The sequence below is a fragment of the Lissotriton vulgaris genome, unplaced genomic scaffold (assembly GCF_964263255.1).
Source record: "Lissotriton vulgaris unplaced genomic scaffold, aLisVul1.2 SCAFFOLD_3243, whole genome shotgun sequence".
NCBI lineage: Eukaryota > Metazoa > Chordata > Amphibia > Caudata > Salamandridae > Lissotriton > Lissotriton vulgaris.
Genome location: NW_028242589.1, coordinates 172,236 through 199,784, shown reverse-complemented (window position 1 = coordinate 199,784; position 27,549 = coordinate 172,236). Strand labels below are relative to the sequence as shown.

The window sequence follows — 27,549 nt, the reverse complement described above, 5'->3', positions numbered from 1 at the left end:
TCTGTATGCTGCCGGACGGATCCTTGGCGGCTACTATTATCTTTGGAGACTATCGTATTGGCAGGGATGCGGTGCGGGCACTGATAACACTTGAGATATTACTTTACTGTACTGCGCTAATGGGCCATTTCCTCTGAGACTATCGCAAAATGGCGGCGGCTGCCGGGATGGCCTGAGAAGAGCGTGAGGTCTGCTGTCCCGTATTCCTGGACGATTAAAGTTCGCTCAATGCACCTGCTCACCTTTTTTTACCCTGAACCGGCAAAACTCATTGCTGGATGCACTGAGGAGCAACGGACTACTCATATTACCGATCCTTTGCCATAAAGCTGGAGGCAAGAGAACCCTTGTTAATGTGCCACATAGCTTCGGGCTGTCGACGCTGGACTTTGCCCTCTCTACTCATCCGATTGGGGGTCTGACGCTCTGGTAGTCCTACTGGCGTACCTGCTGCTACTTCCCCTGTGAAACTGGCTACACTTCTCGGAGGCCCTCCTGCACAGCCCTATACCGCCTACTTATTGCAGTACCCCTTTGCAATCAACACATCCTCCCTGGCCACCCACTTCCATAAGTTCTGCTGTTTCGGGAGGGTGCACTGGACGCACATACATCGGGCAGTGGTAGGCGCTATTCACACGGGGCGAAATGGGAAGACCGGACCCCAGGCAACCTCGCATCACCTTCGACAATAAAAAAACGTCCAAGAAGCCACCTGAGGTTGGAGAGGAGCAGGCTGAGGAGACGGCAGGTGCATCATCTCAATGCCCGGATTCTGAACTGCGTACCATCCTTACAGAAATGCGACAAGGTTTCGCAACTATAGCGGACAAGGTAGATACGCTCAAGACTCGTATGGACAGTATTGCGCATAAGCTGGATACTCATGAGGGTCGACTCAAGGAGGTGGAGTAGCGCATTTCTGACTCGGAGGACGTCACTGAGCAGCTGAAAAAAGCAGTCACACAAATGGACAAACTAATGTGCATAATTGACGCCAAGAACGAGGACATCGAAGCACGCAGCAGAAGAAATAACGTCAGAATCTTAGGTATTCCCGAAAGCACCAATACGGGGCGCCTAGAACAATATGTCGAGAGGCTGTTGAAGGCGATAACCGACGAAGGTGCTCTCTCGGCTCAATTCATAGTTTAACGAGCACATCGTTCCCTGGGCCCGAGACCACAGCCTGGGATGACTCCAAGACCCATCATAGCGCGACTGCTTAACTATCGAGACCGCGACGTGGTCCTCCGAGTGGCGCGGGAGAAGAAGCAACTCAACTATGAAGGCGTCTCATTCACCATCTTCCCGGACTTTACTGCTCGGGTGCAGGAGGAGCGTCGAAAATGTACTACTGTGAAGCAGAAGCTACGCCAGGAACAAGTGGATTAAAGGCTCTCCTATACCCGGTACAGCTGCGCATCACACACCAGGGGACACAAACCTTCCACACCACGTCGCAGTCGGTTGACAATGTCCTAAAATCGCTAAAGAAACGTAAGAATGCCCAGACTGATGCTGACGAGATTGATGAGGAGTCGCTGTCTGGAGTGGAGTGAGAGCGGTCTGGTATGTTACCACAGACCCCTACTCTCTCGATGCTTCGGTGATCCCACCGCTGCGGTGCTGGCTGAGAGATTCCTGGAAGCTCCAAGACTGTAATGTATACTTGTTATGATGTCTGTTGACTTACGCAGTTGTATCTTTGCATACGAAAACTTGTATAATTGAGGGGATCGCGGCTGGTGTACTCATAGTATGCCGGACACCCCTGTTGACATTGGGAATCGCTACGACCTGCCGATTCCCTCAGTACCAGCAGGGTTGCCGTGTGCCATCTAGATGGTTACCCCAATGGGAATACCCCTTTTGATCTCTGGTTACTTCTGTTTATAGGGGGAGGGGGGGAAGGTTTGTTGCTGGCATGATTGGTGTGCAGCAGTGGGAGGGGGGGAAGTACTACTACAGGATGTTCTTTGTTTACAGAGGGGGTGGGGAGGATGAGTGTTCCAAATAGGGGTCTGATTATTCGTTGGAGAGGTAAACATAGCACTGCATATACAGCACACCACAGAAGTATATCATATCCCGAGGAATGGCAGGGACAGGGAAAGACTTTCAGTTGAGGTTTATGTCCTGGAATATCAGGGGCCTTAATGATGCTCGGAAGGGCCGGAATGTCATCGCATATCTGGAGCGCCATCAGGTTCATATCGCTATGTTGCAGGAGACGCACTTGGCTCCACACACCCACACGCAATTTGCCAGTAGATGGGCGAATACTCGTTCCTTCTCTTCTTATTCCACTTATGCTAGGGGTACTGCTATCCTGATTAAGCGTACAGTGCCGTTTGTAGTTCTGGGGAAGGTCCTTGATCCAGCTGGTCGATATGTCATTTATGGGGACGGCTTGGGAGGGACACGGTCACCCTGGTAAACTGCTATGCCCCCAATGTTGATACACCTACATTTTTCACGGCGCTTTGGGGTAAGATTGTAGATATAGGCTCCCTACACATCATATGGGGGGAGATTTCAATGTTGCACTGATACCTACACAAGATAGGGCAGATGGGGTCGCAATTTATAAGACTAGAGCTAGGGAGGCTTTGATGGGGATAATGGAGGAAGGGGACCTGACAGATGGATGGCGATCTCTATCCAATTAGTCAGGAAGGTACTCACTATACATCGTCGACAGGCACATGGGCCTGACTGGATTATTATTTGTTGACCAGGGGGCTCCTTGCGGGCTTGGACCGAGCAGCACACTTGCCCAGAACAAACTCTGACCACAGCCCGGTCATGATTCACCTGCATATGCCGGGGTGGGATAGCCCCAGACCGCAATGAGGTTGCAACCTGCGGCCTTCTTATTATTATTATTATTATTATTATTATGTTTCTTATATAGCGCCTGAATCGACCCCCGAAGGGATATCTCCGCGCTTGCCTTGGGAACCCGTCCTGGCTTTTCCCTGTGAGATAGCCCCTACAGGGCATCCCCAGGGTGAAAGCCAGGCATCCCGCCGCAGGGGGGCCGTTGTGGAGATTAAGCAAGCTTAATGCCCAGAGTTGCAGAGTGTGAACCCATGATTAGGTCAGGCACCGAAGCGAGAATTATCAAGTCCATGGACATTTGAGCTCAAGACCCTGCCGCATCGGGTATTGAACCCTGGTCCCGGGTCTGACCTCTGCTTCAGGGTCTGCCTGCTCTAACCAGTGAGCCACACTTCTCCTTACTGGATGAGGTATTTAAGATGGAGCTTGGAGAGGAAATTGCTGATTCTTTCCCTCGAAATAAGGGCTCAGTCGACAATGTCGAGGTCATTTAGGAAGCCTTCAAAGTGACGGTCCGAGGTTACAGTATATCGAAAAGCTTTGGGGTTCTGCGGGATATACAACGAACGATACGTACCCTTGACCGCGAAATGAAGGAGCTAGAGAATCGGATGGCGGGGAGTGAAGTGACACAGACACACGCCGAATTCCGGACTATGCTGACGCAAAACGAAGAGGAGGCCGCGAGAGAAGCCAAGTTCAGGGGTAGGCACTGGTCGGCAAGAAAATACGGTGAGGGTGACAGACCTGGAAGGGCACTTGCAGTCCTAACCCGCAACCCACACTTTACTAACACTATTCTTGAAGTCAATAACTCGGAGGGGCAGGCAGTTAGGGACAATGAGGGAATATTAAATGCTTTTGTGTTACACTATACTGCATTATATACCACCAACAACTCAAGGGATGTGCAGTTTGACGATTTCCTTGGTGATGTTGCCCTATGCTGGCTCAGCGATGTCCATTGGACCTTCTTGAGCGCACCTTTCGAAGTAGACGAAATTAGAGAAGCAATAATGTCCCTAAAGAATGGAAAGGCTCCAGGGTTGGATGGACTCCCAGCGGAGTTTTACAAGACATATATCAATATCATGGCTCCTGTTCTTCATGAAGTATTTGAGGAGTCCCTGGAAGTGGGAGTTCTGCCACGCTTGATGCAGGAAGTCATGATCACGTCCCTCTTAAAACCAGGTAAAAATCCAAAATCTTGTGATGCTTATCGCCCATTATCCCTGATAAATTGTGATGTAAAGATTCTAGCCAAGGTGCTGGTCACTCGCCTGTCCCTCTTGATGACCAAACTCATACTGCCAGATCAATCTGGATTTGTCCCCGGGTGATCCACCACCCACAACCTGCGGACCTTGTTCTCATTGATTCGGACAGTGGCCCTGATTTCCCCGTAGCGGCAATTTTCCTTGATGCCTCCAAGGCGTTCGATTCGGTTGAATGGAATTATCTTTTTGCTGTGTTGCAGTGCATGGGATTCCCTAGGCTGTTCATCTCCTGGGTTCAACTGTTATACACACAGCCAACTGCAAAAATACTTATCAATGGCCATTTACCAGCCTCGATTGATATTACACGCGGAACTAGGCAGGGGTGTCCACTTTCCCCCCTCCTATTCGCGATCGCCATAGAGTAGCTTGCCTGTTGTCTCCGTCAGCTACACCCAAGTGGCGCATTTTTCGCTGCTTCCAGGGTCAGATTGCTGTGTCGCTGTACGCTGATGACATGACGTTATTTGTTACTGACCCACTACACAACTTAAATCCCTTGTTGCGAGAGTTCGTCGTCTTTGGCAGATTGTCGGGGGGTACAGATAAATTGGAATAAGTCGCAGTTCTACCCTCTCACTGATGCAGTGTCAGAATTTTCCCTAGACTTTCCATTAGAATGGTGCCACTCAGATCTCCGATACTTGGGAATACAGGTTTCCAGAGATAGAGGAGACACTTCGGCCTAATTATGGTGTTGCTATCACCAAATTGACCACCACTATCGATAGATGGCTCTCCCTCCCCTTATCTATGGCGGGCAGGGCCTCCCTCATTAAAATGGTGATGTTACCCCGTTTTTTATATCTTTTTTAAAACATTCCCTACTACCCTGGTGCCTTTTTTGTCAAAACATTAAGAACTGAATTTATCCGAATGTTCTGGGGAGGTAACCAGCTGAGGCTTCGGTGGTCGGTACTAGCACAACCATATGACAAAGGGGGTTTGACCTTCCTGATTTCGAAGCTTACTATATGAGTGCCCAAGCGCACTACGCCTACTATTGGATGATACCCAAACCCTGTATGCCTCAGCTGGCAGCGGAAGATTGGGTGGCAAATCCTCTTCCCCTGAGCGGCCTTATACAGGCCCCTGTTACGGCCATAGAACCACCATTCATGACTGTCACATGCACAATAGATGCGTGGCGACGTATAGCAAAAATATTGCGCTGTCCCTTACTCTATTAGGCAAGGATGCCCTTAACTTACCATCCTAAACTGGCGCTGCTTCGGGAGAAAGGTTTTCAATTGCTGTGCCAACGACTTAACGTGCAAAAGTGGGGTGACCTTTTTGCTGATGGTCAATTCAATACAATGGATTTGTTTTTCAAAAACCACCGACCTACTCCCCTTGATATTTTTTATTACATAGGGCTGCGTCAGGGGAGGGAGGAGATTCTGCCGGAATACCCTCAGGAACCTGCTAACCTAGCTCCGTTGCATTTTATGTTGGGATCACAGGATTGCTCGCACCTGGTATCGGGCATATATGGGCATGTTAGGACACAGCGACAGGGATTTAAAGGGTCTGCCCGATTACATTGGGGGGGAAGACTTGGCACTTGAGATCACCGATGAGCAGTGGTTTTACTGTTGTAACATTACGGCTAGAATATCTGCTAGCTGTAGACTCAATATTATCCATTAAAGGTTTCTACAGAGATTGTACTATACACCACTGAAAATATTCAGATTTCACTTGTCTGTTGACAATAGATGTGAGCGCTGTCATGCGGAAGGTGCTGGTTTTCTTCATTTGTCTTGGGAATGCCCTGGTGTTAGGGATTATTGGCAGCAAGTACATGAGGCCCTGGAAGCCATGGTGGGAGAAACCTTGGATGCTAATCCCCTATTGATGTTGGTTGGATATACACTGCCTATACCTAGGTCTTATAGAAAATTTCTTGATATGGCCCTCTTGCTGGCAAAGAGGAGGGTGGCATGTCGGTGGGGACGGGGAAGGGCCCCGAAATTCAAGAACTGGCTTAATGATGTCATATATTTCCAAGAACAGACTGCTATTTTTGCTGAAACACAGCCACTATCCAGCAGATCGAAAGACATATGGGGACCTCTGACCACCTATCTCATCTCTCGTGGCGAGAAGGACGGAGACTCTGCATGCGATGAGATACGTTGTAATGGCGGTGGGGATCTGGAAGCTTAAATGCACTAATAGAACATGATGCCTGTTATTCTAGATTCTACTGCAGCCATGTTTTTTAAACTCTGTACATCCATGGGTTACTCCCTGCTTTTGATATTTCTGGATTAATATGCCACGCTACCCTTCTGAGGTATATCATTGAATGTTTTCTGCCCTGGACTACGATATATGTCACCATGATTGCTCTGATATATGTTAATGCTTTTCTGTCCTGATCTTAATACTTGGTGATCGCTTGACTTATTGCTGTATTATCTCATGCTCTTTCTTCTTTATCACCTTGTATGGAGCACAAGCCGAAATACCCCTGTATGATTGTCCTTATTGTGAAAATGATAAAAATAAAGGTAAAAAGTTTCCTTTTGAGCCTATAAGGGCCAGGAAGGGCCATGGACCAGAGACCTTGTTCCACTAAAATGTGCAAGGTAATATATAATCATGTGTGTCACCCAGTGCCCATTCTGGAACTCACTGCAATCACGTCCAGATGTAGAGGCCAAGACTCTCATATAGCTTTCGCAAAACACAGAGACCCAACCCTGTACACATCCACTAACTACCAATCACCCTTAGACTACAGAACATACATTCCAACTCATGCTCAGCAACGATCACACTGTAGTGCTCCACATACTAACCCTAGCATACCCAATCACATATCACAAGCTTCACACCCTCTTCATCAAAGAAACATGGTTTCACACATTCTTGGCGTCTTTCTTTCTACAGGCCACAGCATCCATCAGGTGGACCACACACATATGAAGGAAGGAGGCCTTGCTGTCATCTATGAGTCCTCCTGGTTCTGCACCAGAGCTAAGCAAGTAACACTCAACTCCATGGATCTGCTGCCATTCGATTTCTCTCTGCAACTTAAACTGCCAACTTCAATTTCATCTACAAGCGGTACAAGGGCTTCATGGAAAAATCCTCAGATCTCCTCACCACCTTGTCCATCCAACATGCCCACACTATCCTCTTGGGTGATTTCAAACTTCCCAGACAACTCAATCTTTAAAAAAGAGACACCCCTCTCAACCTCATTGATAAACTCAATGTCGTACAGCATATGACACATACAACACATTCTAAAAGCCACTTCTTTGACTTCTCAATATCACCAACAATCCAATGCAAACCAGCCACACCCAGACACTGGACCAAACACTCTACCATTCCTGTCTTCTTGCTTGAGGTCCTACCAAGAAATTAAGGTCAACAAAAAGCAGAAAACCAAACATTCAGATCCTTCAAAAACTTCTCCATGGACTACCTAATGCTTGAAATCAACTCTCACCCTATCAACTCCATGTCTAATGCCAAAAACCTTTTAAAGAACTTCAACAACTTTTTTAGTAAGCTATTTGAACATTCACGCCCCAATAACAACACACAAAGTCAAATCCTTCAGCACCCTGGTATTCTGTGGATGGATTGTTTATTGTCAACAAGTTCTTCAGACAGGAAGGAAAATGGAAGAGAAACAGAACTCCCAAGGACTTCTTGATACTGAAGTTCCTTTGCTCAACACGCAGAGAGCTCATCACATCAGCCAAAGCAAAGTGCTACACCAACAACATCAATAAAGCCACCAACAGAAGAAGACCACTGTTCAACACAATGAAGCACTTCATCAACCCCTTGCGGGACCCACATATTCCTTGTTCCACAGAAAACTGCAATGACATCAACTTCTTTTGTGAAATATTATGAAGATCCAACAGCATATCGGAGACAACAAAGCATGCTTCAATTCTTACACCTATCCCTTCTCATAGAATTCTGCAGTGGTAAGCCTTCAATGTCATATCTCTTCCTGATCATGATGACATACTCAACTTCCTCGACGATTATGTCCTACTATTGTTCTTCCTAAAAACTCTCTCTGAAGATGCTCTCTTACCCCTGCTTACAATTGTCAATTCGCCCCTCAGTGAAGGTATCTTCTGAGAAGCTCTGAAGACAGGCCAGATCCTCCCACTCAAAGAAATGTACACTAGACACTGAGGACCTCACTAACTACAGGCCCATTACACGCCTATCATTCATCAGCAACATCATTAAAAACCATCTTATGTATGACTACCAGTTTGGCCTCAGATAACCCTGCAGCATGGAGACCACTACCTTAAACATAATAGACAATGCCCTCTTGACCACAGATGAGGATGACCGATACCTCCTGAAATTGATGGACCTCTCAGCTGCCTTTGACACAGTTGACAATCCAACCATCATAAGCACTGCTTTTCATGCCCTTGAACTTGCATCTAGGTAGGGGTAATGCCAAACTCCAAGTCCTCCAGATGCTACACTGGTACCCCTTAGGGGCATCCACCATGCTACAGCACATCTCATCCAGGGCCTGAAGAAATATGATGGCATCACTCAAATCCTGCTTGAACTTTATTAGCTCCCCTTTTTAAAACAAGCTGCATCATTACAAAGGTACCAGCACCCCCAGTTATCTTGCAGACAAGCTCAGCACCTCTCATGTATCTTAACACCCCTCCAGTAAGGATACCATCAGATTACAGACTTATAAGTGTAAAATACAAAACAAGACAGAAGGGCTTTGCCCACTATGCACCCAGGATCTGGAACAACATCCTTGTGCCCATCTGGACTGCCTCAACACTGCTCCAGTTTAGAAAGAACTGAAGACTCACCTCTTTAAAGAACACTACGTCACAATGCTTTAACCATCCTCAGCCCAGCTCCTCTTACTTGTTGACTTTATGTTGGTCATTGACCATGCACACCACTCCGCTGCCTTTTGACTAGGTTCACACCGTACAAATACCACATACATACATTCATAGCGCAAACCTTGCCCAAACAGATAAGAGTACCTTACAACAGACACTGACTAGGTTACACTTTTTTTTACTGCACAGGGAGGGTTGCCAAGAGTCACAGAATCATGAGCTGATGCGGGATTCAAACCTAGTTTCTTAGCTTACTTAGTTAGCTGCTGTAGTCAAAAGGCAACTTCACCCTTGGTGAAAACTTGGCTCATTTTAGGTTTGAGGTTCCAAGAGGACCTTGAGCTGAGCCAGAGCCAGGTATCTGGCATGAGCTCTCAGTGGCTTGGACAACTTCTAATGTGATTTTCCAAGAATATAAAAGTGACTTGGAACCAAATAATGAGATTGGGATAATCAGAATGTGTCAGTCCAGGGCCGTTTTATGACCTGGTAGCACCAAACTTGGCTCTTCTTTTCACCACCAGTCCAATCACTTGTTTCACTAGAGCACCATGTGTCCCTGTTCTATGTCTGTGAAAGATACTTGCATTGTGGTTATTTGTGCTACACATGGGGTGGTGTGAGTTTGCATATGTGCACTTTTGTATGTGTTTTGAACTGCTCCTAGATATGTGTTCAGGGTGTGGGGGAAGCTTCCGCTGCAACTATCTATAGTGAACATCTGAGTGTGAGGGCATCACACACTTGTTCAGCCTGTAAGGGAAGCTTATGAAGACATTAGCCATATTCTTTATATTCTGCACTGCTACTCTGGCTGTAGAGTATGTGCCGGGGATACAGGGGGTGTGGGTCGATTGTATGACTTAGTCTCCACATGCCTGTACAAGAGAAGGGAGTTCTAATGCTATGCACAGCTCTTCCTTGCATTACGCCATTTCTGTGTATGTGTTAAAAGCTGCATGGACTATGGACGGCTGCCTTTACTCTACCTGTTCTGTGTACGTGGGGAATCCTGAGCGGTCACCGACCATGATATACCTGTTCTGTAAGGGAGGCTTGTGATCACTGCTTCCTTCACTATACAAAAGCCAACGCAAGCGGCCTTGTCAATACTGGTGACTGTTGCCCCCATACGTCATAACCCCACCCTGCATGGAGATTGGCGAGCCACTGAAAGATTAAGTCAGGCTCAAGCGGGAAGCCTCTGTGGGCTTAGCTCGAGGTTCTGTTGGAATCTCGAGCCCATAACGAACCAAGCTTTTGAGTGGCTTCTGCCTGTTATAACTCAATCTACCCAGGATGTGGCATTACAGCCAGAGCTGCCCACCTTGGAAATGGGGGAACCAAGTTCGAGTCTGGGCGTCGGCTCAACATCCTGTGATTCTGTGACAATCACTTACTCTCCCCCAAGCCTTTAATAAATTACTGTGACCTTGTGTAATGTAACTGGTGTTCAGGTAAAGCGATTCAATACCTTCGGTCAAGTTTGTACTATATAAACGCTACAAAAAATGCAAAAAGATGTCCAAACAAAGCATTAAGATAAAAAAGAAGGGAAGACAAATAGATACCAATTTAGTGAATGATTTGCACCAACTAAAACAAGAAAAATTGGATAAATCGTGGCTTAAATTATGCGATCCCTTAGCCAAATATTTCCTTCACCAAAATTATTTTTTCTTCATTATGAAATAAGAAAGCACTTTCAAATATTTGAGTTCAGAATACCAGTTGTTCAAAACCTTTCGTGTTCGATTTAATGGACTAATAATGTTGCTCCATAATGATCTGGGCCATGTACTTGGTTTACATGATAATTGGCGTGCCTCTTAGTTTACTAATGGTTCATGTTTAACAACTATCACTTTCAATAAGTACTTGTCAGTGTAGTAGTATAATGTGACATATTCATTTCAAAGCTTCCACCTTTTAATAAATACACTTTTTTAATTTTGAAGAGCCTTTATCATGTTTTATATGTATATGATGTTTGTTCTAGGATTTACATAGCAAACATTTTCAGGGACCGGCTCATGCTCTAAGAGCTGGCTCTCACTGTTAACTTGTTGGCTCGCCCACCTCTACTTCTGTATGCGGTAGATGGAGTCTCACCTTTTCCCTCAGGTGCTTACCAAGTATGAAAGTGAGGAAGGTGTAGTAGCACAAGAGAAGCATCACGCAGAGCAGAGACCGCAGGTTGGAGGAGGAGGCTCCTTCGTGCAGACGAGACAGGCCATATTCCTGGAGGCAGGGGAAACCAAGAGCAGGGGCGTGAGAGGTGGGAGGCTGCAGGTGCGCCTGATGTGCAGGTAAGAGAGGCTGACAGAGGTGAGGAGGCAAAAAAGAGAGTGAGACCTCAAGTGTGAATGGAGGGACAGAATGGACAGGACAAAAAGCGGCAAGCAAAGAAAGTGAGAGTGACGGTCGCAATAAGAGGGAATGCGTACACAGAGACTAGTCGGAAACTTAGGCATTAAGTGAAAACAACATAGAAGGAAACCAGATCTAGAAAGAACAGTTCAAAAGAACACAAGAGGAACTGGGAAAAGGTTTATGGTGCCAGTTGAGAAGGTCTGGCACGCACACAGCGAACAGGCAGGAGACAGACGGCTTTATACCATGTCATGGTCTTACCTTGTCTCCGGCAAACCCAGCAAACTCGAGGAGCTTGAGGATCCGTGGAGGGAAAAGGGACAGAGTCTACAGAACAAACAGAAAAGAAAATGTTCAGGCGTGAGTAGAGGGAACAAGTAGACACCTAGTCTTCTGGAAAGAGGGTCTTAAAGGAGACTGTCCTGCTCACTTCTCTTCTGGCACCTGGGGAATCCTGGGAAAAGTGAAGTGTGGACCTGGTGGTGCAGCGGGTCAATACAGATTCCCAGTCATGTCCGAGATATCCATGCTAGGGTCAAGGGTTGAACCTGTGCAGTCCCAGGTCTTGAAAAACACAGACCCCGCTGGTGTCCACAACGGACTTACCGGAGGCCCATGATGTGTACCCTCATCGCTTGCTTCACTACAGACCCATCAGACTATACGATGCCCTTAGTTGCCCCCACCCATGGCCAACATGCAAGGACATGTGCAGTAGAGCCCAGAGTGGAGGTTTCACAAAAGAGAAAAAACTCAGACTGCCTTTCCAACAAGTTGAGTCGAACAGGCGAGGTACTAAAAACAAGGAGTGAGCAACTTAAGGACCACATTTGCTGCAGGACACAGTCTAGATGTTGTAGTGTCAGTCTGGGGATAGTCACGAGCAGTGTGTTTTAGAAAGTATATACCACTAGTGCTGTGAAATGCAGGCACAAATTAGACTCCAGCTTGGGAAAGGGGATGGAAGGGAATGCTCTCATATTTCATGGGAAAGAGTATTTTCCAGGTGAAAAATTATTTTACCATGGAGAAGAAAATAAAAGAAAACACGGAAATTACATTGTGTAAATGTCTATTTTAGTTGAGTGTTTGGGAACGGGAATCTACTCCACATGGTGGCTAGATAGGTGCATTTAGGAAAGGGTCTCCAAGCTTGGTGTGATTTCAGCAGGTGGCCTCTTGTTTATTCAGCTACATGGGGATATCATTGTTGAAGGCTCCAACCCTTCTTCGATAACCAATTACAGGCAGTGTTCACCCTCCATCCTATGAATCGTCCACAAGGTATTCCATGGTAATGGGACCAAATTTAACTGATAGTAACTACTCTGTTAACTCCCCTGCTTTTCCTTCCATTCATCATCGGCACTCCAGCTTCACAGTACTGCCTTTTAATAAAATCACACCAAGAGGATGCTCCCTCTCAGTACCAGGAGCTCCCTCTGGAACAACATTCTCCATCACTGATCATCAGGCAAGCCAATGAAACCAAAGGTCTTCCCGCCACCAAAGTGCGAGCACCCACTTGCAATCCACACACCAGAACCTGACCTCACGCGTTCCAAGGCAATCACGCCTCAGACAGAAAACACATAAAACACCCCTAATCCACCAGGACAACAGCATGTATGCTTCAGAGACAGTACTTTGCATAGCATGCCACATGGGAATTAACAGTATTCTCAATAAAGCACAAGTCAGATGGCTACGCTTTGGATTCTTTTCATGCCTTTTGCTGCAGTTTTCATCTCTGTGCCATTGTGACTTTGAAGTTCTTCCCCTGACTTCTGCAGTGGGATTTTCGGTGGGGTTTGCAGTTCAGTAATCCTTCAAATTGAATAAATGTGATTTATCACGATTTGACACAGTTTCATGATTATCACAGGTACAGGCTTGGATACCACAGGACCCCATGGAAGCAATAAAATGGGGACCTGCTCCAGCGTAGGTAGTACAAGGCATCCTCAACTGGGGAGCAGGTGGTCCCTCACACATCCTGGGCCATTGTGCCACTGCACCTGCTCTACTAAAGGCGGCAATGCCTCTGCTTAAACCCACCATACGGTTGCTGCCGCTTCTGTACCTAGCTCTGCGGCACATTATGCCCGGGGAGCCTTCAGCTTGCTCAGATTTGCTGAAGATCATTCAGAAAGAGTGGCACCATGCGAAGATGCCCAGCTAAGGGTCAGCCTCAAGTGCTTCTGCATCTCATGTCGCCAGGCTTGCCACGGTGTCCTGCAGTTGGACTTTAAGTTTCTACATACACCGTTAAAGGAACAAACCTCAAACCCGAGTCATACATCCATGCAAGTGAACCACCATCTTGTTCTGCAAAAATGACAAGACCATCTATGTAGCACATTGGCGGAGAGGTATGCTGTCACTTTTACACCATGTGCGTCTTGCAGCACACCACATACATGCAGGGAGAAGTGAAGGCAGATATCTCACGAGGATGAACGAGTTTCACACAAATCCTTTCCCATAACACATCCTGTAACACAGCACATTGAGCAATTCCATAGAAAGAGGAAGATGCAATTTTTGAACCAGGCCATGTTAGTGTTGTATCTGTCTGAGGGAGCTAGGCCTATAAGAAGAGGCTTCTAAAAAGTACCAAAATCCCACACCACACAGTGCTTCAAATGTGGGCAGTGTTCAGGGTGCCACGAGGATCTGACACGGGATGGACGAATGGTAACACCCTAAATTTCATGACTACTGCGACAGGAGAAACAGTATGGATCACAACCAACGGTGTGGGTGAATGTCAGGCCCTCAGTGCACTTACTTCATTTTTTGTAGAATCCAAGAGCAGTTTTCTGTTATGCAAGTCCAAAATATATATCTAGGAGTGGACAAGCTGAAGTTGGAGAAGCACTTCAATCTCAGAGGATTCTTTTTTATTTTTTTATTTTTTTTTAAATTAGTTTTGTGTACAAGTACAAGGTATTTTCCATTACACAGGCATGGACAGTTAAACAGTTACAGGTGTCCATCCCAACATTTCAACATGAGAAATGATAGATCTGTTGTTGGAGAGTGGGGGAAGAGTCCTCTGTTACATTTGTCCATCCAAAGTCTGTACAGAGATGGACCCTCTGTTGGACCCGGCCTCGTGGCGTGGCCCTCGCTGACCCCCATAAACCCAGAACGACGGACAGAACTGATTTCCGTCCACCCCGGACTATACACGGGACTCCTACATCGGACCTAAAACGACCTCTAGACCGCGTGCCTGCACCCACGTATGTGACCATCAGACTCCATGTTTGGCCCCCCCGGCCAGCCGGCCGCCTTCTTCCCTTTCGGCAGCCTCTGGCCGCTCCCGGCTGCAGCTGGGCGTGCGCGTCCGGCGCGCCCCGACCCGCATAGGGGGTGAACGACTCACCAAGTACCCGAAACCAAGGCTTCCATCACACCTCCGGCCCCCTCCAGAGGAACTGGTTGTCCTCACACCTCCGAACCATCCCTGGGGGCTGGTTTCGATCGCACCTTTTGGCTTCCTAGCGAGCTGGCTCCAGGCCTTGATGAACGTCTGGGATTCCCTGGACGCATGGTCCAAAAGCATCAAAGACACAGCCGCCCAGACCATCAGGCGCCTGGCCCTCGGACCTCCGGCCTCCTGCCTCTGAGGGTCCGGACATCAAAGAGCTCCTGCACTATAAGACAGCCTGCCTCCCATCTAGCCGGCAGTTGTATCCTGGACAAGAAAGCCCTGCTGATCTGATCGCGGCTGACCTTGAGGAGAACAGACTCTGACCCACCGAGCCCTGCTGACGTCGTCGCGGCTCATCCTCGAATCTACGGAACTGAACCATCGGAGCCCTGCTGACGCTGTCGCGGCTCCCTCTCGAAGAGTAAGACCCGAACCATCGGAGCCCTGCTGACGCTGTCGCGGCTCCCTCTCGAAGAGTAAGACCTGAACCATCGGAGCCCTGCTGACGCTGTCGCGGCTCCCTCTTGAAGAGACAGACCTGAACCATCGGAGCCCTGCTGACCTCGTCGCGGCCCACTCTTGAGAACGAGAGACACTTGCTACCATCCAGAGCCCTGCGGACGCTGTCGCGGCTCTACCTGCCTACGAGTACGACGGAGTACTCCTGACCAAGCCCTGCTGACCTCGTTGCGGCTTGAAGAACTCTCTGGTCCGGCTGGACCATCGACGCTACCCTCACGCCCATCTTGAATAAGAAGTGAGTAGGACAGAAAGTCCCATCGCCAGCCCCCGTACCCCCCAGTTCGAGGATTGAGAACTGTGCGCAGGGTGCGTGGCGTGCCAGCTGGCCCTCTAAGACTGTCCCGCTTCCCCGTTCCCTTGGTACGAGACTTTCGCGATCCCTCGATCGCTATGTATTGCTCCTTATTCTTATACTGATAAAGTTCATACTTGATAAAGATTCACGGTGTGGTGTCCGTTCGTAAGTGTGGTGTATCGACAGTGTGTACGATCAGTCCTCCCTGGCGGGGACTCCCCCTCGATAAGACTCGGCAGTAATTGTGGGAGAGGAGGTCTCGGGTGGTTAGGAGAGTCATATTGACCCCTGGGGTCACCGCCTTCCAACATTGGTGGCAGCGACGCGATACGAACCTACGTCTGAAGATCGTACCACTGACACACTACCTGAACCCACACGCAGCAAACGCACGAGAAAGAAAGAGCAATAATGACGTCCACAGAATCTGGTGTGAAAACGACATTCGATAAAGACCTCTTGGAAGACTACACCCATAGAGAGCTAAAGCAGTTCTGCAGAGAACTGAGTATCCCGAGTACCGGACTAAGTACTAAGGAAGATTTCCCGAAAGAGCTAACCGCTTGGGTAGAGTCCGGAGCACCTCTCCCCCCGACCGAAGACGAGGGAGGGAGGCCACAGACCGAACCCGGTACACCGGCCGGTGAGAGAATCCAGCAGCCGACCCGGAGCCCAGCAACCGGGAGAGATCGGTCATCGGAAGAGATGGCCGACCAAGAACGTGACCGAAGCCATGAACTCGAACTGGCGTGCCTCAAATTGGAGGGCGAACTCAAACTTGCAGAGAAGAAGTTGGCAGTTGAACAGTTGCGGCTCCAGGGAGAGCTAGAGGAGAAGAAGCTCCAGAGGGAGCATGAAGGCCGGAAACTCCAGCTCGAGCACGAGCACGAGCGCAGCCTCAAAGAACTAGAGTTGAAAGCCAGAGCAGAAGCAACCGGATCACCGGGACTCGGAGAGCAGGTGGTCCCCAAAGAAACGAAGATGCACATCCCCAAAGACGTCGTGAAGGAGTTTTACAAAGGGGACGACATCCAGCAGTGGTTCAAGGCCTACGAGGTTGCCATGTCCGCCCACCGGGTCCCCGAGAAGGACTGGGGGGCCGACCTGTGGAGCCGCTTCCTCAGTGAGGGAAGAGACACCCTGCTGGACCTACCGAAAGCACACATGAACGCCTACCCCCACATGAAAGACGCTCTCTTATTCCGCTACGGCCTAACGCCAGAAATGTATCGCCAGCGGTTTAGGGAGTGCAAGAAGATTCCTGGCACCACATGGGTGGACTATGTGAACTACTACACCCGGGCCCTAGATGGGTGGATCAAGGGCAGCAATGTGACCACCTTCGAAGGCCTAGTCGACCTAGTCGCTTATGAGCACCTGTCCGCCAATTGCTTTGTAGAACTAAGACAGCATCTCCTGGACAGCAAGCTCGCCAATCCACGGAAACTGGCTGTTGAGGCCGATCGCTGGGTGGCCACCCGAGTCCAGAAGGGGCCCGGGGGAGACCCCCCACGGAACAACCAAGGATCTTCCCGCCAGCGGGGTGGGGGAGGTCGAGGCAAACAGCAAGGATCCCAGTCAGGGCCCCAGCGTAGTCCCCCCAGAAACCAGGCCCCACGCTCTCCTCCCGTGACGAGAGCCGCCCCGAGCGCAGGACCCCCGGGGCTCCGCCCCAGCTCCACCTGCTACAAGTGTCAGCAACCCGGGCACTATGCCGGTGATCCCCGATGTCCCATGACCCAGAAATCCACTCCCACTGGCCCCTCCACCAGACAGATATCCTCAGTGGCCCTAGAAGAGGAAGAAATAGAAGAACAGGGGGAGTGGGAGCCCGCAGCCATGGTCTTAGCCTCCCTGGGGAATAGCGAGATGATCCCAGGAGATTACCTGCCCGACAACACAGAAAAGTATCGCCAGACAGTTAAGGTTAATGGGCGCAGCATAGGAGCCCTTAGGGACACAGGAGCCAGCATCACGTCTGTTAGATACACGCTAGTCCCTGAGTCCATGATCATCCCCCACACCTCCTGTAGAGTGATAGCAGCTGACAATTCCGTCCGCACCTGCAGGATAGCACAGGTCCCGTTTGAGTGGGAGGGAGTTTCGGGCGATCTACGGGTAGCGGTCCGCACGGACATGCCTGTAGACTGCCTCCTGGGGAATGACCTAGAGAGTTCCAAGTGGAAAGAGGTAGAAAGAAGGACCCATTTAGAGATGTTGGGTCTGCCCCAATGGGCCTGTGTGAGCACCCGAGCCATGACCGCCAGAATGTCCAACCCCGGGAACGAAGAGTCAGAGTTCCCCAGTGCAGCCCCTGATGTCCCCGAGGGGAGCGAGCACCCCCCGGTCCTCGACCAGCCCTCCACTGAAGGAAGCGAATCCGACGAAGGTCCCCTCAGACCCGCCGTCGAGCCAGTCCCCACCCTAGCAGATATCCCCGAGTTGGCCCAGTGGCGCCAAGTAGGAGGACCGTCCCGAGAGGAGTTCTGCCAAGAGCAGACCTCCTGCCCTGCCCTTGAGGGGCTCCGGCGACAGGCCGCAGCCCAGGCCGCTGTAGACCAGTCTGGCTCCCATTACCTTTACTGGGAAAACGGCCTACTGTACAGTGAACAGAAGACCGCCGAACTAGGGTCAGCCCGCGTGCTGGTGGTACCCCTACGTTTCCGCGGCCTCCTCCTCAACCTGACCCACGATGTGCCCCTGGCGGGACACCTGGACCAAGATAAAACCTTCCAGCGGTTAGTGACCCATTTCTACTGGCCCCACATGCGGGCCGATGTGGAACACCACTGTAAGTCCTGCCCCACGTGTCAGGCTAGCGGCAAAAGCGGAGGCAAGCGCAAGGCTCCCCTCCAGCCCTTTCCAGTTGTCAGTACCCCCTTTGAGAGGGTGGGGATCGACATCGTCGGACCTCTGGACCCCCGGACCTCCTTAGGTCACCGGTTCATTTTGGTTCTGGTCGATCACGCCACCCGATACCCCGAAGCCATCCCCCTCCGGACCGTGACAGCCCCGGTCGTGGGCCGGGCCCTCATGGGGATCTTCTCCCGGGTAGGATTCCCGCGGGAAGTGGTGAGCGACCGAGGCACAAACTTTATTTCTCGGTACATGAAGTCCCTTTGGCAACAGTGTGGGGTGTCGTACAGGTTCACCACCCAATACCATCCCCAGGGTAACGGCCTGGTTGAGCGGTTCAACCGCACCCTGAAAGGGATGATCATGGGTCTCGAGGAGCCCTTGCGACACAAGTGGGACGTCCTCCTGCCCTGCCTCCTGTTCGCATACCGAGAGGTTCCCCAGAAATCCTTGGGGTTCAGCCCTTTCGAGCTGCTCTATGGGCACCCCGTCCGGGGTCCCCTCAGCCTGGTCAAGGAAGGCTGGGAGACAGCCCCCCCGAGCACAACCCCCAATGTGTTCTCTTACGTCCTGGCCCTCCGGAACCAGACGCGGAAGTTTCGCGAGCTGTCCGAGGCCAACCTGGAGGCCAGCCAAGAGGAGATGAAACGCTGGTACGACCAGAATGCCACTCTGGTCGAGTTTCAACCAGGCCAACAGGTTTGGGTCATGTCCCCAGTGGAACCTTGTGCCCTACAGGACAAGTGGACTGGACCCTTTAAGGTGATAGAGAGTAAGAGCCAGGTCACCTACCTCGTTGATACGAAATCAGCCAGGAACGCCCTGAAAGTCTTACACGTGAACCGGCTCAAACCCCACTTTGTGCGTTCTGAGTTGTGATTACTCCTTGCCACCGACGACGGAGAGGAAGAGGAAACGGACCCTCTGCCATATCTACTGTGTACAAAGGAACAAGATGGCTCCGTAGAGGGAGTGAGTCTCTCCTCCTCCCTCACCCCCATGCAGCATGAAGAATGTCGCAACTTGTTGGGACAATTCTCAGACCTCTTCTCCCTCACCCCCGGCGTCACCAGTTGGTGCGTCCACGACGTGGATACCGGGGACAGCCCTCCGGTACGACACAGAGCCTACCGAGTCCCTGACCGAGTTCGAGCCTGCATCAAGGCCGAAGTCGACAAAATGTTGGACCTAGGAGTGGTAGAAGCCTCCGACAGCCCATGGGCTAGCCCCGTGGTCCTGGTTCCGAAGGCAGCCGCCCCCGGCACCGTTCCCGAGCTGAGGTTCTGCATAGACTACCGCGGACTCAACGCAGTCACCCGAACCGACGCACACCCCATCCCCCGAGCCGACGAACTCATTGACCGCTTAGGGTCGGCTCAGTACCTCAGTACCTTCGATCTCACCAGTGACTACTGGCAGATCGGCCTCACGGAGAGGGCCCAAGAAAGGTCTGCTTTCTCCACTCCAGATGGCCACTTCCACTTCAGAGTGATGCCCTTCGGCATGAAAAACGCCCCCGCCACCTTCCAGCAACTGGTCAATCAGGTCCTGGCCGAGTTGGAAAGTTTCAGCGCAGCATATCTCGACGACATTGCGGTGTTCAGTGCCCACTGGCCCGAGCACCTGCACCACCTCTGGGAGGTGTTGGACGCCCTGCGCCGCGCCGGGCTCACCATTAAAGCTAGCAAGTGCCAAATAGGACAAAGCTCCGTAGTGTACCTCGGGCACCAGGTCGGGAGCGGCCTCGTACCCCCCCTCCAACCCAAGATAGACGCTATCAATGCCTGGGAGACCCCCACGACCCAGACCGAGGTGCGGGCCTTCCTAGGACTCACAGGGTACTACCGTAGATTCATCAAGGGTTACTGGAGTATTGTAGGCCCCCTCACAGAGTTGACAGCCAAGGCCAACCCCAAGAAGGTTAGTTGGACCCCCGCCTGCCAGAAGGCATTCGAGGAATTGAAACAGGCCATGTGCACCGCTCCAGTACTACAGGCCCCTGACTACTCCAGAGAGTTCGTGGTCCAGACCGACGCCTCCGAACATGGCCTCGGAGCCGTGCTCTCCCAGGTGGACGACCAGGGGATTGATCATCCAGTAGCCTTTATCAGACGGAGGCTACTACCCCGGGAGCAGAGATGGAGCACCATCGAGCGAGAGGCCTTCGCAGTAGTCTGGGCCTTGAAGAAGCTGAGGCCCTACCTATTCGGTACCCACTTCCTGGTCTAGACCGATCACCGTCCTCTCCGGTGGCTCATGCAGATGAGGGGAGAGAACCCTAAACTGCTACGCTGGTCCATCTCCCTCCAAGGGATGGATTTTACTGTGGAACACAGGCCTGGGGCCGACCACGCCAACGCCGACGGCCTGTCCCGCTTCTTCCGCCTCAGTGAAGAGAACCCCCAAGAGGATGGGTAGTTCTCCTCGTCTTTCAGCTGGAGGGGGCGCATGTTGGACAATGCCTCATGGCGTGGCCCTCGCTGACCCCCATAAATCCAGAACGACGGACAGAACTGATTTCCGTCCAACCCGGACTATACACGGGACTCCTACATCGGACCTAAAACGACCTCCAGACCGCGTGCCTGCACCCACGCACGTGACCATCAGACTCCATGTTTGGCCACCCCGGCCAGCCGGCCGCCTTCTTCCCTTTCGGCAGCCTCTGGCCGCTCCCGGCTGCAGCTGGGCGTGCGCGTCCGGTGCGCCCCGACCCACCCAGGGGGTGAACGACTCACCAAGTACCCGAAACCAAGGCTTCCATCACACCTCCGGCCCCCTCCAGAGGAACTGGTTGTCCTCACACCTCCGAACCATCCCTGGGGGCTGTTTCGATCGCACCTTTTTGCTTCCTAGCGAGCTGGCTCCAGGCCTTGATGAACGTCTGGGATTCCCTGGACGCATGGTCCAAAAGCAGCAAAGACACAGCCGCCCAGACCATCAGGCGCCTGGCCCTCGGACCTCCGGCCTCCTGCCTCTGAGGGTCCGGACATCAAAGAGCTCCTGCACTACAAGACAGCCTGCCTCCCATCTAGCCGGCAGTCGTATCCTGGACAAGAAAGCCCTGCTGATCTGATCGCGGCTGACCTTGAGGAGAACAGACTCTGACCCATTGAGCCCTGCTGACGTTGTTGCGGCTCATCCTCGAATCTACGGAACTGAACCATCGGAGCCCTGCTGACGCTGTCGCGGCTCCCTCTCGAAGAGTAAGACCTAAACCATCGGAGCCCTGCTGACGCTGTCGCGGCTCCCTCTCGAAGAGTAAGACCTGAACCATCGGAGCCCTGCTGACGCTGTCGCGGCTCCCTCTCGAAGAGACAGACCTGAACCATCGGAGCCCTGCTGACCTCGTCGCGGCCCACTCTTGAGAACGAGAGACACTTGCTACCATCCAGAGCCCTGCGGACGCTGTCGCGGCTCTACCTGCCTATGAGTACGACGGAGTACTCCTGACCAAGCCCTGCTGACCTCGTCGCGGCTTGAAGAACTCTCTGGTCCGGCTGGACCATCGACGCTACCCTCACGCCCATCTTGAATAATAAGTGAGTAGGACAGCAAGTCCCATCGCCAGCCCCCGTACCCCCCAGTTCGAGGATTGAGAACTGTGCGCAGGGTGCGTGGCGTGCCAGCTGGCCCTCTAAGACTGTCCCGCTTCCCCGTTCCCTTGGTACGAGACTTTTGCGATCCCTCGATCGCTGTGTATTGCTCCTTATTCTTATACTGATAAAGTTCATACTTGATAAAGATTCACGGTGTGGTGTCCGTTCGTAAGTGTGGTGTATCGACAGTGTGTACGATCAGTCCTCCCTGGCGGGGACTCCCCCTCGATAAGACTCGGCAGTAATTGTGGGAGAGGAGGTCTCGGTGGTTAGGAGAGTCATCTTGACCCCTTGGGTCACCGCCTTCCAACACCCTCCGTGAAGAGGTCAAAAACAGTGGCAAACGAGGCGGGGATGGGGATTTCTGGGAACAAAGGGGACGAGGTAGGACCCGTAAAAAAGTGGAATAATAACGAGTGTGCCAACAGTGCCAGGGGGAGTGCTTATTTTGAGCCAGTGGTTTCCGGCACTTAATTGTCAAAACCAACCCTTATAACAGCAGCTATGTGGTAGCGCTGTTTGTGTTATTTACTGATTAGCAGAGCAGCCATTATTTATCAACTCAATATACAATAAAAACAACTAATACCTGCCAACCAAGCCCTTCTCATTGTTTTGGGGGCCTCAATAGTCTGAATTGTCACACTTACACTCAGTTACTGTCATTAGCAGCGCTGGCATAGGCAGTGAGTGGTGCAAGCTGCAGTGGCCGCCTGATGAGGGCCCTGGCACTTACTAATTTTTTTTTTTTTTTTTTTTTACAAATTAAGCACTGACCAGGGGCTCTTATCAGAGATCTGAGATCAGCACAGTAGTCTGTAGAAAGACTTTTTTGACAAATCTGGCAGGTTAAGTAAGAGATACGAGTCGGAGTAAACTGGAAATATAAATAACATTGGGAAACATGGCCCATATCATTGCCTTAAATCCACCAGAAAGGTGATTTCCAACTGGACCTTACCAGGTTAAATGCCCCTACGCCCAGGGCTATCCCGCCCTCCAGGTGCACATGGGCCCGTCCTTTGGTGAAGTGGTTGGACTGCATGAAATTGTTCAGCTCCCTTTTGGAAAAAACAAAATGGATTTTATTATAATTGCAAAGCAAAACTGAGAAATAACACATTCGCTCAACGGAGCATCAAAAAGAAACCCTCACTTCGCAAAACCCTAGACCAGCCATTAATCACGTTTTCATGCCACAATCAGGCATACTCTGCTGCTGAAGGAAGGAGGGGATAAGGGTGTAGGTGGCGGCAGACCAGCAGAGGTTTTTACGAAATAAGGCGAGGCTTTCTAGGCATCTCAGATCCTCAAGGCGAGAGTTGCACAAACAATTCAGCATTCTTTATTTGCAGTGGTTTAGAATGTTTGAGATTCCAGTAGCAATAAGTTTCTATTTCTGGGATTTGACACCTCCAGGCATTTTTAGGATGGAGTGGACACAAGCAGTTTGCTGATCTTTAAGGGCCTTGAAGGTGAAGCAGACAAGCTTGAACTTTATTCCTTCCTTCAGAACCAGCTAATGAAGTCTTCTCAATACTGGCTTTAGATTTTCTAACTTTTTGGAACAAGATACACATTTAGCTGCAGAATGTAGTAGACCTTTAGGAGTGCCAGGGAATGTGTAGGAGCTCTCTTGAGTAGGGCATTCCCACGGCTCATTTTGGACACTACAATGGCTTGACCTAGTGCATGAATGGTTGACGCTGTGCATTGAGTGAGGTCTGTATGGCGTGTAGAAGTGCACGGCTGCATGGAGAGTCACCTTGAGGAAACCATGCACCTTACCTGTATAAGAGGAAACTGCTGCGCAACCGGATTCCTCCTTTGATGAAATGAACCATGTTTTCATCCTGTAGGCATTAATCAGAAGTAGAGTGAGATTAGCACACAGAGGGGAACAGGGTAGCTGGGAAGCAAGAGGGGGGAGAAGACATCGCCAAAGAAAGGGAGAAAGCAGCACAACGACAAGAGGGCAGACAAATGAACTCCTTGAGGCCATCCAAGAAGGACTATAATGCAGATCGCCCCACCACCATGTGCGGCAGATTACGTTTTGCTTCTACAGAGCTGTTGATCTTCTGCCCTTCTTTACCCATTTTCTGCCTATCGATTTTGAATGGGCGAGGGGCTTCAAAGTCAATGCCTCTTATTATATGCACTGTTTGAAAGCATTACAGGAAGGCTGGAATGGTCAACGTACGCCAGGCTTCTCCCAAGATAGCTCGCCCGGCTACTGGTAGCTCTCCACCAACCTGTAAGTAGCTCTCCTGTGTCCAGCCCAACCTACTAAATTAGCAGCTATTGCTTGGCTGGATTAATATATGTATACCAAAATAGAAAATTGTGCATTCTGGATGAGCAGGAGTGTATTTTCGTAACTCATTCGATTATATTTGAAGAAAAATGGTTGAATTCCCAAAATATACTGAAAGCTAAGTGATAGTATTACCTTATTGCTTTGGCCATTCAAGCAATATAGCTATTACGTATTGCTTATGTAAAGGCATTCCAAACAGATAAAACCATTTTTACTTTACTGCCTCCCTGCCTGCTGCACTGAGGTGATCATGGGTAGTAAATATGAATGTGTGGCTACTAATGTATTCTTGCCTGAAATGGTCACTATTGCACTAAAAATATTAGTAGCTAAGGATGATTTTTCATTGATCATAAGTAGCTCTTATTAGAGAAAAGGTTGGAGACCCCTGGTGTACACCAAAGTTGTTATCTAGAGTTCTCAACATTTTACTTGAGCCTTAAAATAGTTTAAGAACTTTGGTACTTCCTGCTAACAAACAAAGCTTGTACCTAAGAGTGTCACAGTGCTGTTCATCAAAAGGGGGAATATCAACCTACGGATGTATAATTTTGCTTCAGAGACTAAATAGCTCACCCAGATGTACCAAATTAGGCAAGCATCATTGAAATTCTAGGTGTTGAAATAGAGACAGTGGTGGTTCTGACACAAAGATAGTTAGAAGAATAAATGGCAAGAATTAGGTGAAAGCATTAGAATGGGAAAAAGAGTGTGGGAGACCGAATATACAAGTAGTGAGGAAGAAGTCAGACAGCATATGGAATAAGAAGGTTTGATAGAGGGGGCGGAGCCGGACCGGCGACCAAGATGGCCGCTCGGGGTCCCGGCTCTGCCGGCCTTCTTCCCTCACCGCCCGAACTGGCCGCTTGTCCCGCGCAGACACGGAACTCTTGTGCGTCGGAGGGGGCGCTGAGACGAGGCGCCTAACTTCGGGGAAATTCCGAGCTCCGGGGACGGAGATGTGGTCCTTTGCACGGTGCGGCCTGCCCGATGCCAGCAGCCGGGACCTCACGCTGCACTGCTTCCGGCCGCCAGTTGAACAACAGCGGCCACACGGACCCGGAAGACTCCGGCCGCCCATCATGGAGGTCAGCCCGACCCCCGACAGCTTACTCCCAGCGCGTGACCACTGGAGCCTGCTACCCATGTGATGGACCGTCCCTCTGTGCCGTCCGCCCCCCCCCCCCACCCCCCGGAGCACATCTCATCGGCAATGGGACACTGGAAATTGCTCTTTGTTTCCTTGGCGGTACAGTGTTTGATCTGTGTGCATTAATCCGTAACCTACGCTCCAGTTCACCGGAGCCGGTGGAGGTAAAACGCTGCTATGGTATTTCTTGGGCTCGGGGGGCCTGTATGTGCCTTTCAGTGGGGAGTGAGGATGGCATTCGTGCGGTACATTAATGTTGGGGCTCTGGTGAACTACGCTCCTCTATCTGGCGGGGACCGGCGACTTCGAAGCTTGTTTGAGCTGCGCCTATGTGGTGATTCCTATGGAAGTGGCGCCTCGATGGGTACTAACTGGTCATGGCGATGGCTGTGTGGATTGAAGACCGGGGGGTAGTAACTGAATACCCCATGTGTGCCGAAGGGTCACATTCTGGACGTGGCGTGAGGATGTTCCCGGTGGCCTTTGGACCGGATGGCCAACCCGGAGCCGGCATTAGCTCTGTAAGTCACTCTTTGAGGGGCACATGCTACAGTTCCCCGTGAAGGAGCCGCGGCCGGGGGTGGAGGTGGCTCCACGGTGGCTGAGAGGCGACTATGCTTTTTAAGAGACTCCCTGGCAGTTCTGTGTGGGTCGACGAAAGGATAGCTGGCTCCGTGTGTGAAGATGGACGGCTGTTGAGCGAACCGCGCCATGGGACATCGCAATGACTCTGGTTTCTCCCGGACTGGCTTGCGTGCTCCAGTTGGAACTTTTCTAGCCCGACCCTGCATTACATGAACGGTGTAATTTGTGAATCGAGTCTGGTGGGTCTGTGGGAGTCGAGGGCGCTCAGGGCGCCATTGTTGCTGTGTGGGGAGATTTACATCTTCACCGTGTGGTTTGAGAATGCTGAGCGACTACTACTATCCTGTTTATGTGGGTGCTCCCGATGTTATGGCTCTACTTCCGTAGTAGTTGAAACGCTGTGTAGCGGTGGGGGGGGGTCGGGGAACCCGCAACGGGAACCCTCCACATATTTTCTTTCTCCTACCGTGGGGTACTAGTTAACTTCTTTCCTTTCCCCTTTTTCTTTATTTTACCTTCGTGTGCGTTGTAGTCTCTCTCTCTTTTCTCCTATTCTTTCTTCTATATTTCGGGGTCACATACCCCGGCGACAGGCACGCTGCTAGGGGGGTAGGCCGTAGCCATATGCAGGGGTGCAGGGTGGGGGGATGGGGGAGGGGTGTTGTTGTTTTTCTTCCTTTCTTTTTCGTTTCTATGGCCTTCTTTATTTTTGTTGCTCTTGGCTTGTCTTCCCTTTCCTCTTCTCTCTTCCTTTTCTTGGGATCTGCGTGGAGATAATTCTCCGCATGTTCTTCTTATTTCAGACAATGAGGGTGGATTTTTAAATGCCTTGCTTACTACGGCCTGGAACTGTTTTGGTGGGAGAACTGCATTGCTTATTGATTATCCTGGTTATGTATTGGAACGCAAACACCTTACCTACAGTATTCCTGACTGTGAATATCCTGCCTATCGGACATCCCTTGATTTGTTATGTCTTAAGTGTAATGCTACAGATCCTGCTCTTTCTATTTTAAACTAAAAAGTAACCTTCTTTAATCCTGTTACCTTATGGTAATAATGCTCTCCTGTGTTACAACCGAGTATTTGAGGAGCGGCTCCTTGTACTGCAATGGACTAATTGTTTTGTTTTAACCTCTTCTGTCTTGATGGCCGACCATGGTGGTCTGAAATGCTTTTGATTGTAACTGACTTAATGTTTCACTTCGTTACTATTTGTTTTGTAATCCATGTACTTTCATCATTCCAATGTAAAGCGCTCTGATACCTCAGGGTGAAGTCAGCGCTATATAAAACCTCTTAAAAAAAAAAAAAAAAAAAAAAAAGTACCAATAAAGGTTTACCAAAAAAAAAAAAAAAAGGTTCGATAGAATTGGAGAAACAAAACACAAATGCAGACAGAGGGCAAGAGT

General features: G+C 50.3%; 1 protein-coding gene across 1 annotated transcript in view; it reads right to left on the bottom strand.

The window, feature by feature from the left end:
- Window positions 1-27,549, bottom strand: part of LOC147668900 (tetratricopeptide repeat protein 39A-like) — a 95,029-nt gene that overhangs the window by 22,794 nt on the left and 44,686 nt on the right. The window contains exons 5-8 of the mRNA XM_086948369.1: window positions 23,871-23,935; window positions 23,044-23,143; window positions 11,633-11,698; window positions 11,131-11,239 (exon numbers count right to left, since the gene is read on the bottom strand). Coding sequence (XP_086804495.1) covers window positions 11,131-11,239; window positions 11,633-11,698; window positions 23,044-23,143; window positions 23,871-23,935 — 340 coding nt within the window. The remainder of the gene's footprint in view (window positions 1-11,130; window positions 11,240-11,632; window positions 11,699-23,043; window positions 23,144-23,870; window positions 23,936-27,549) is intronic.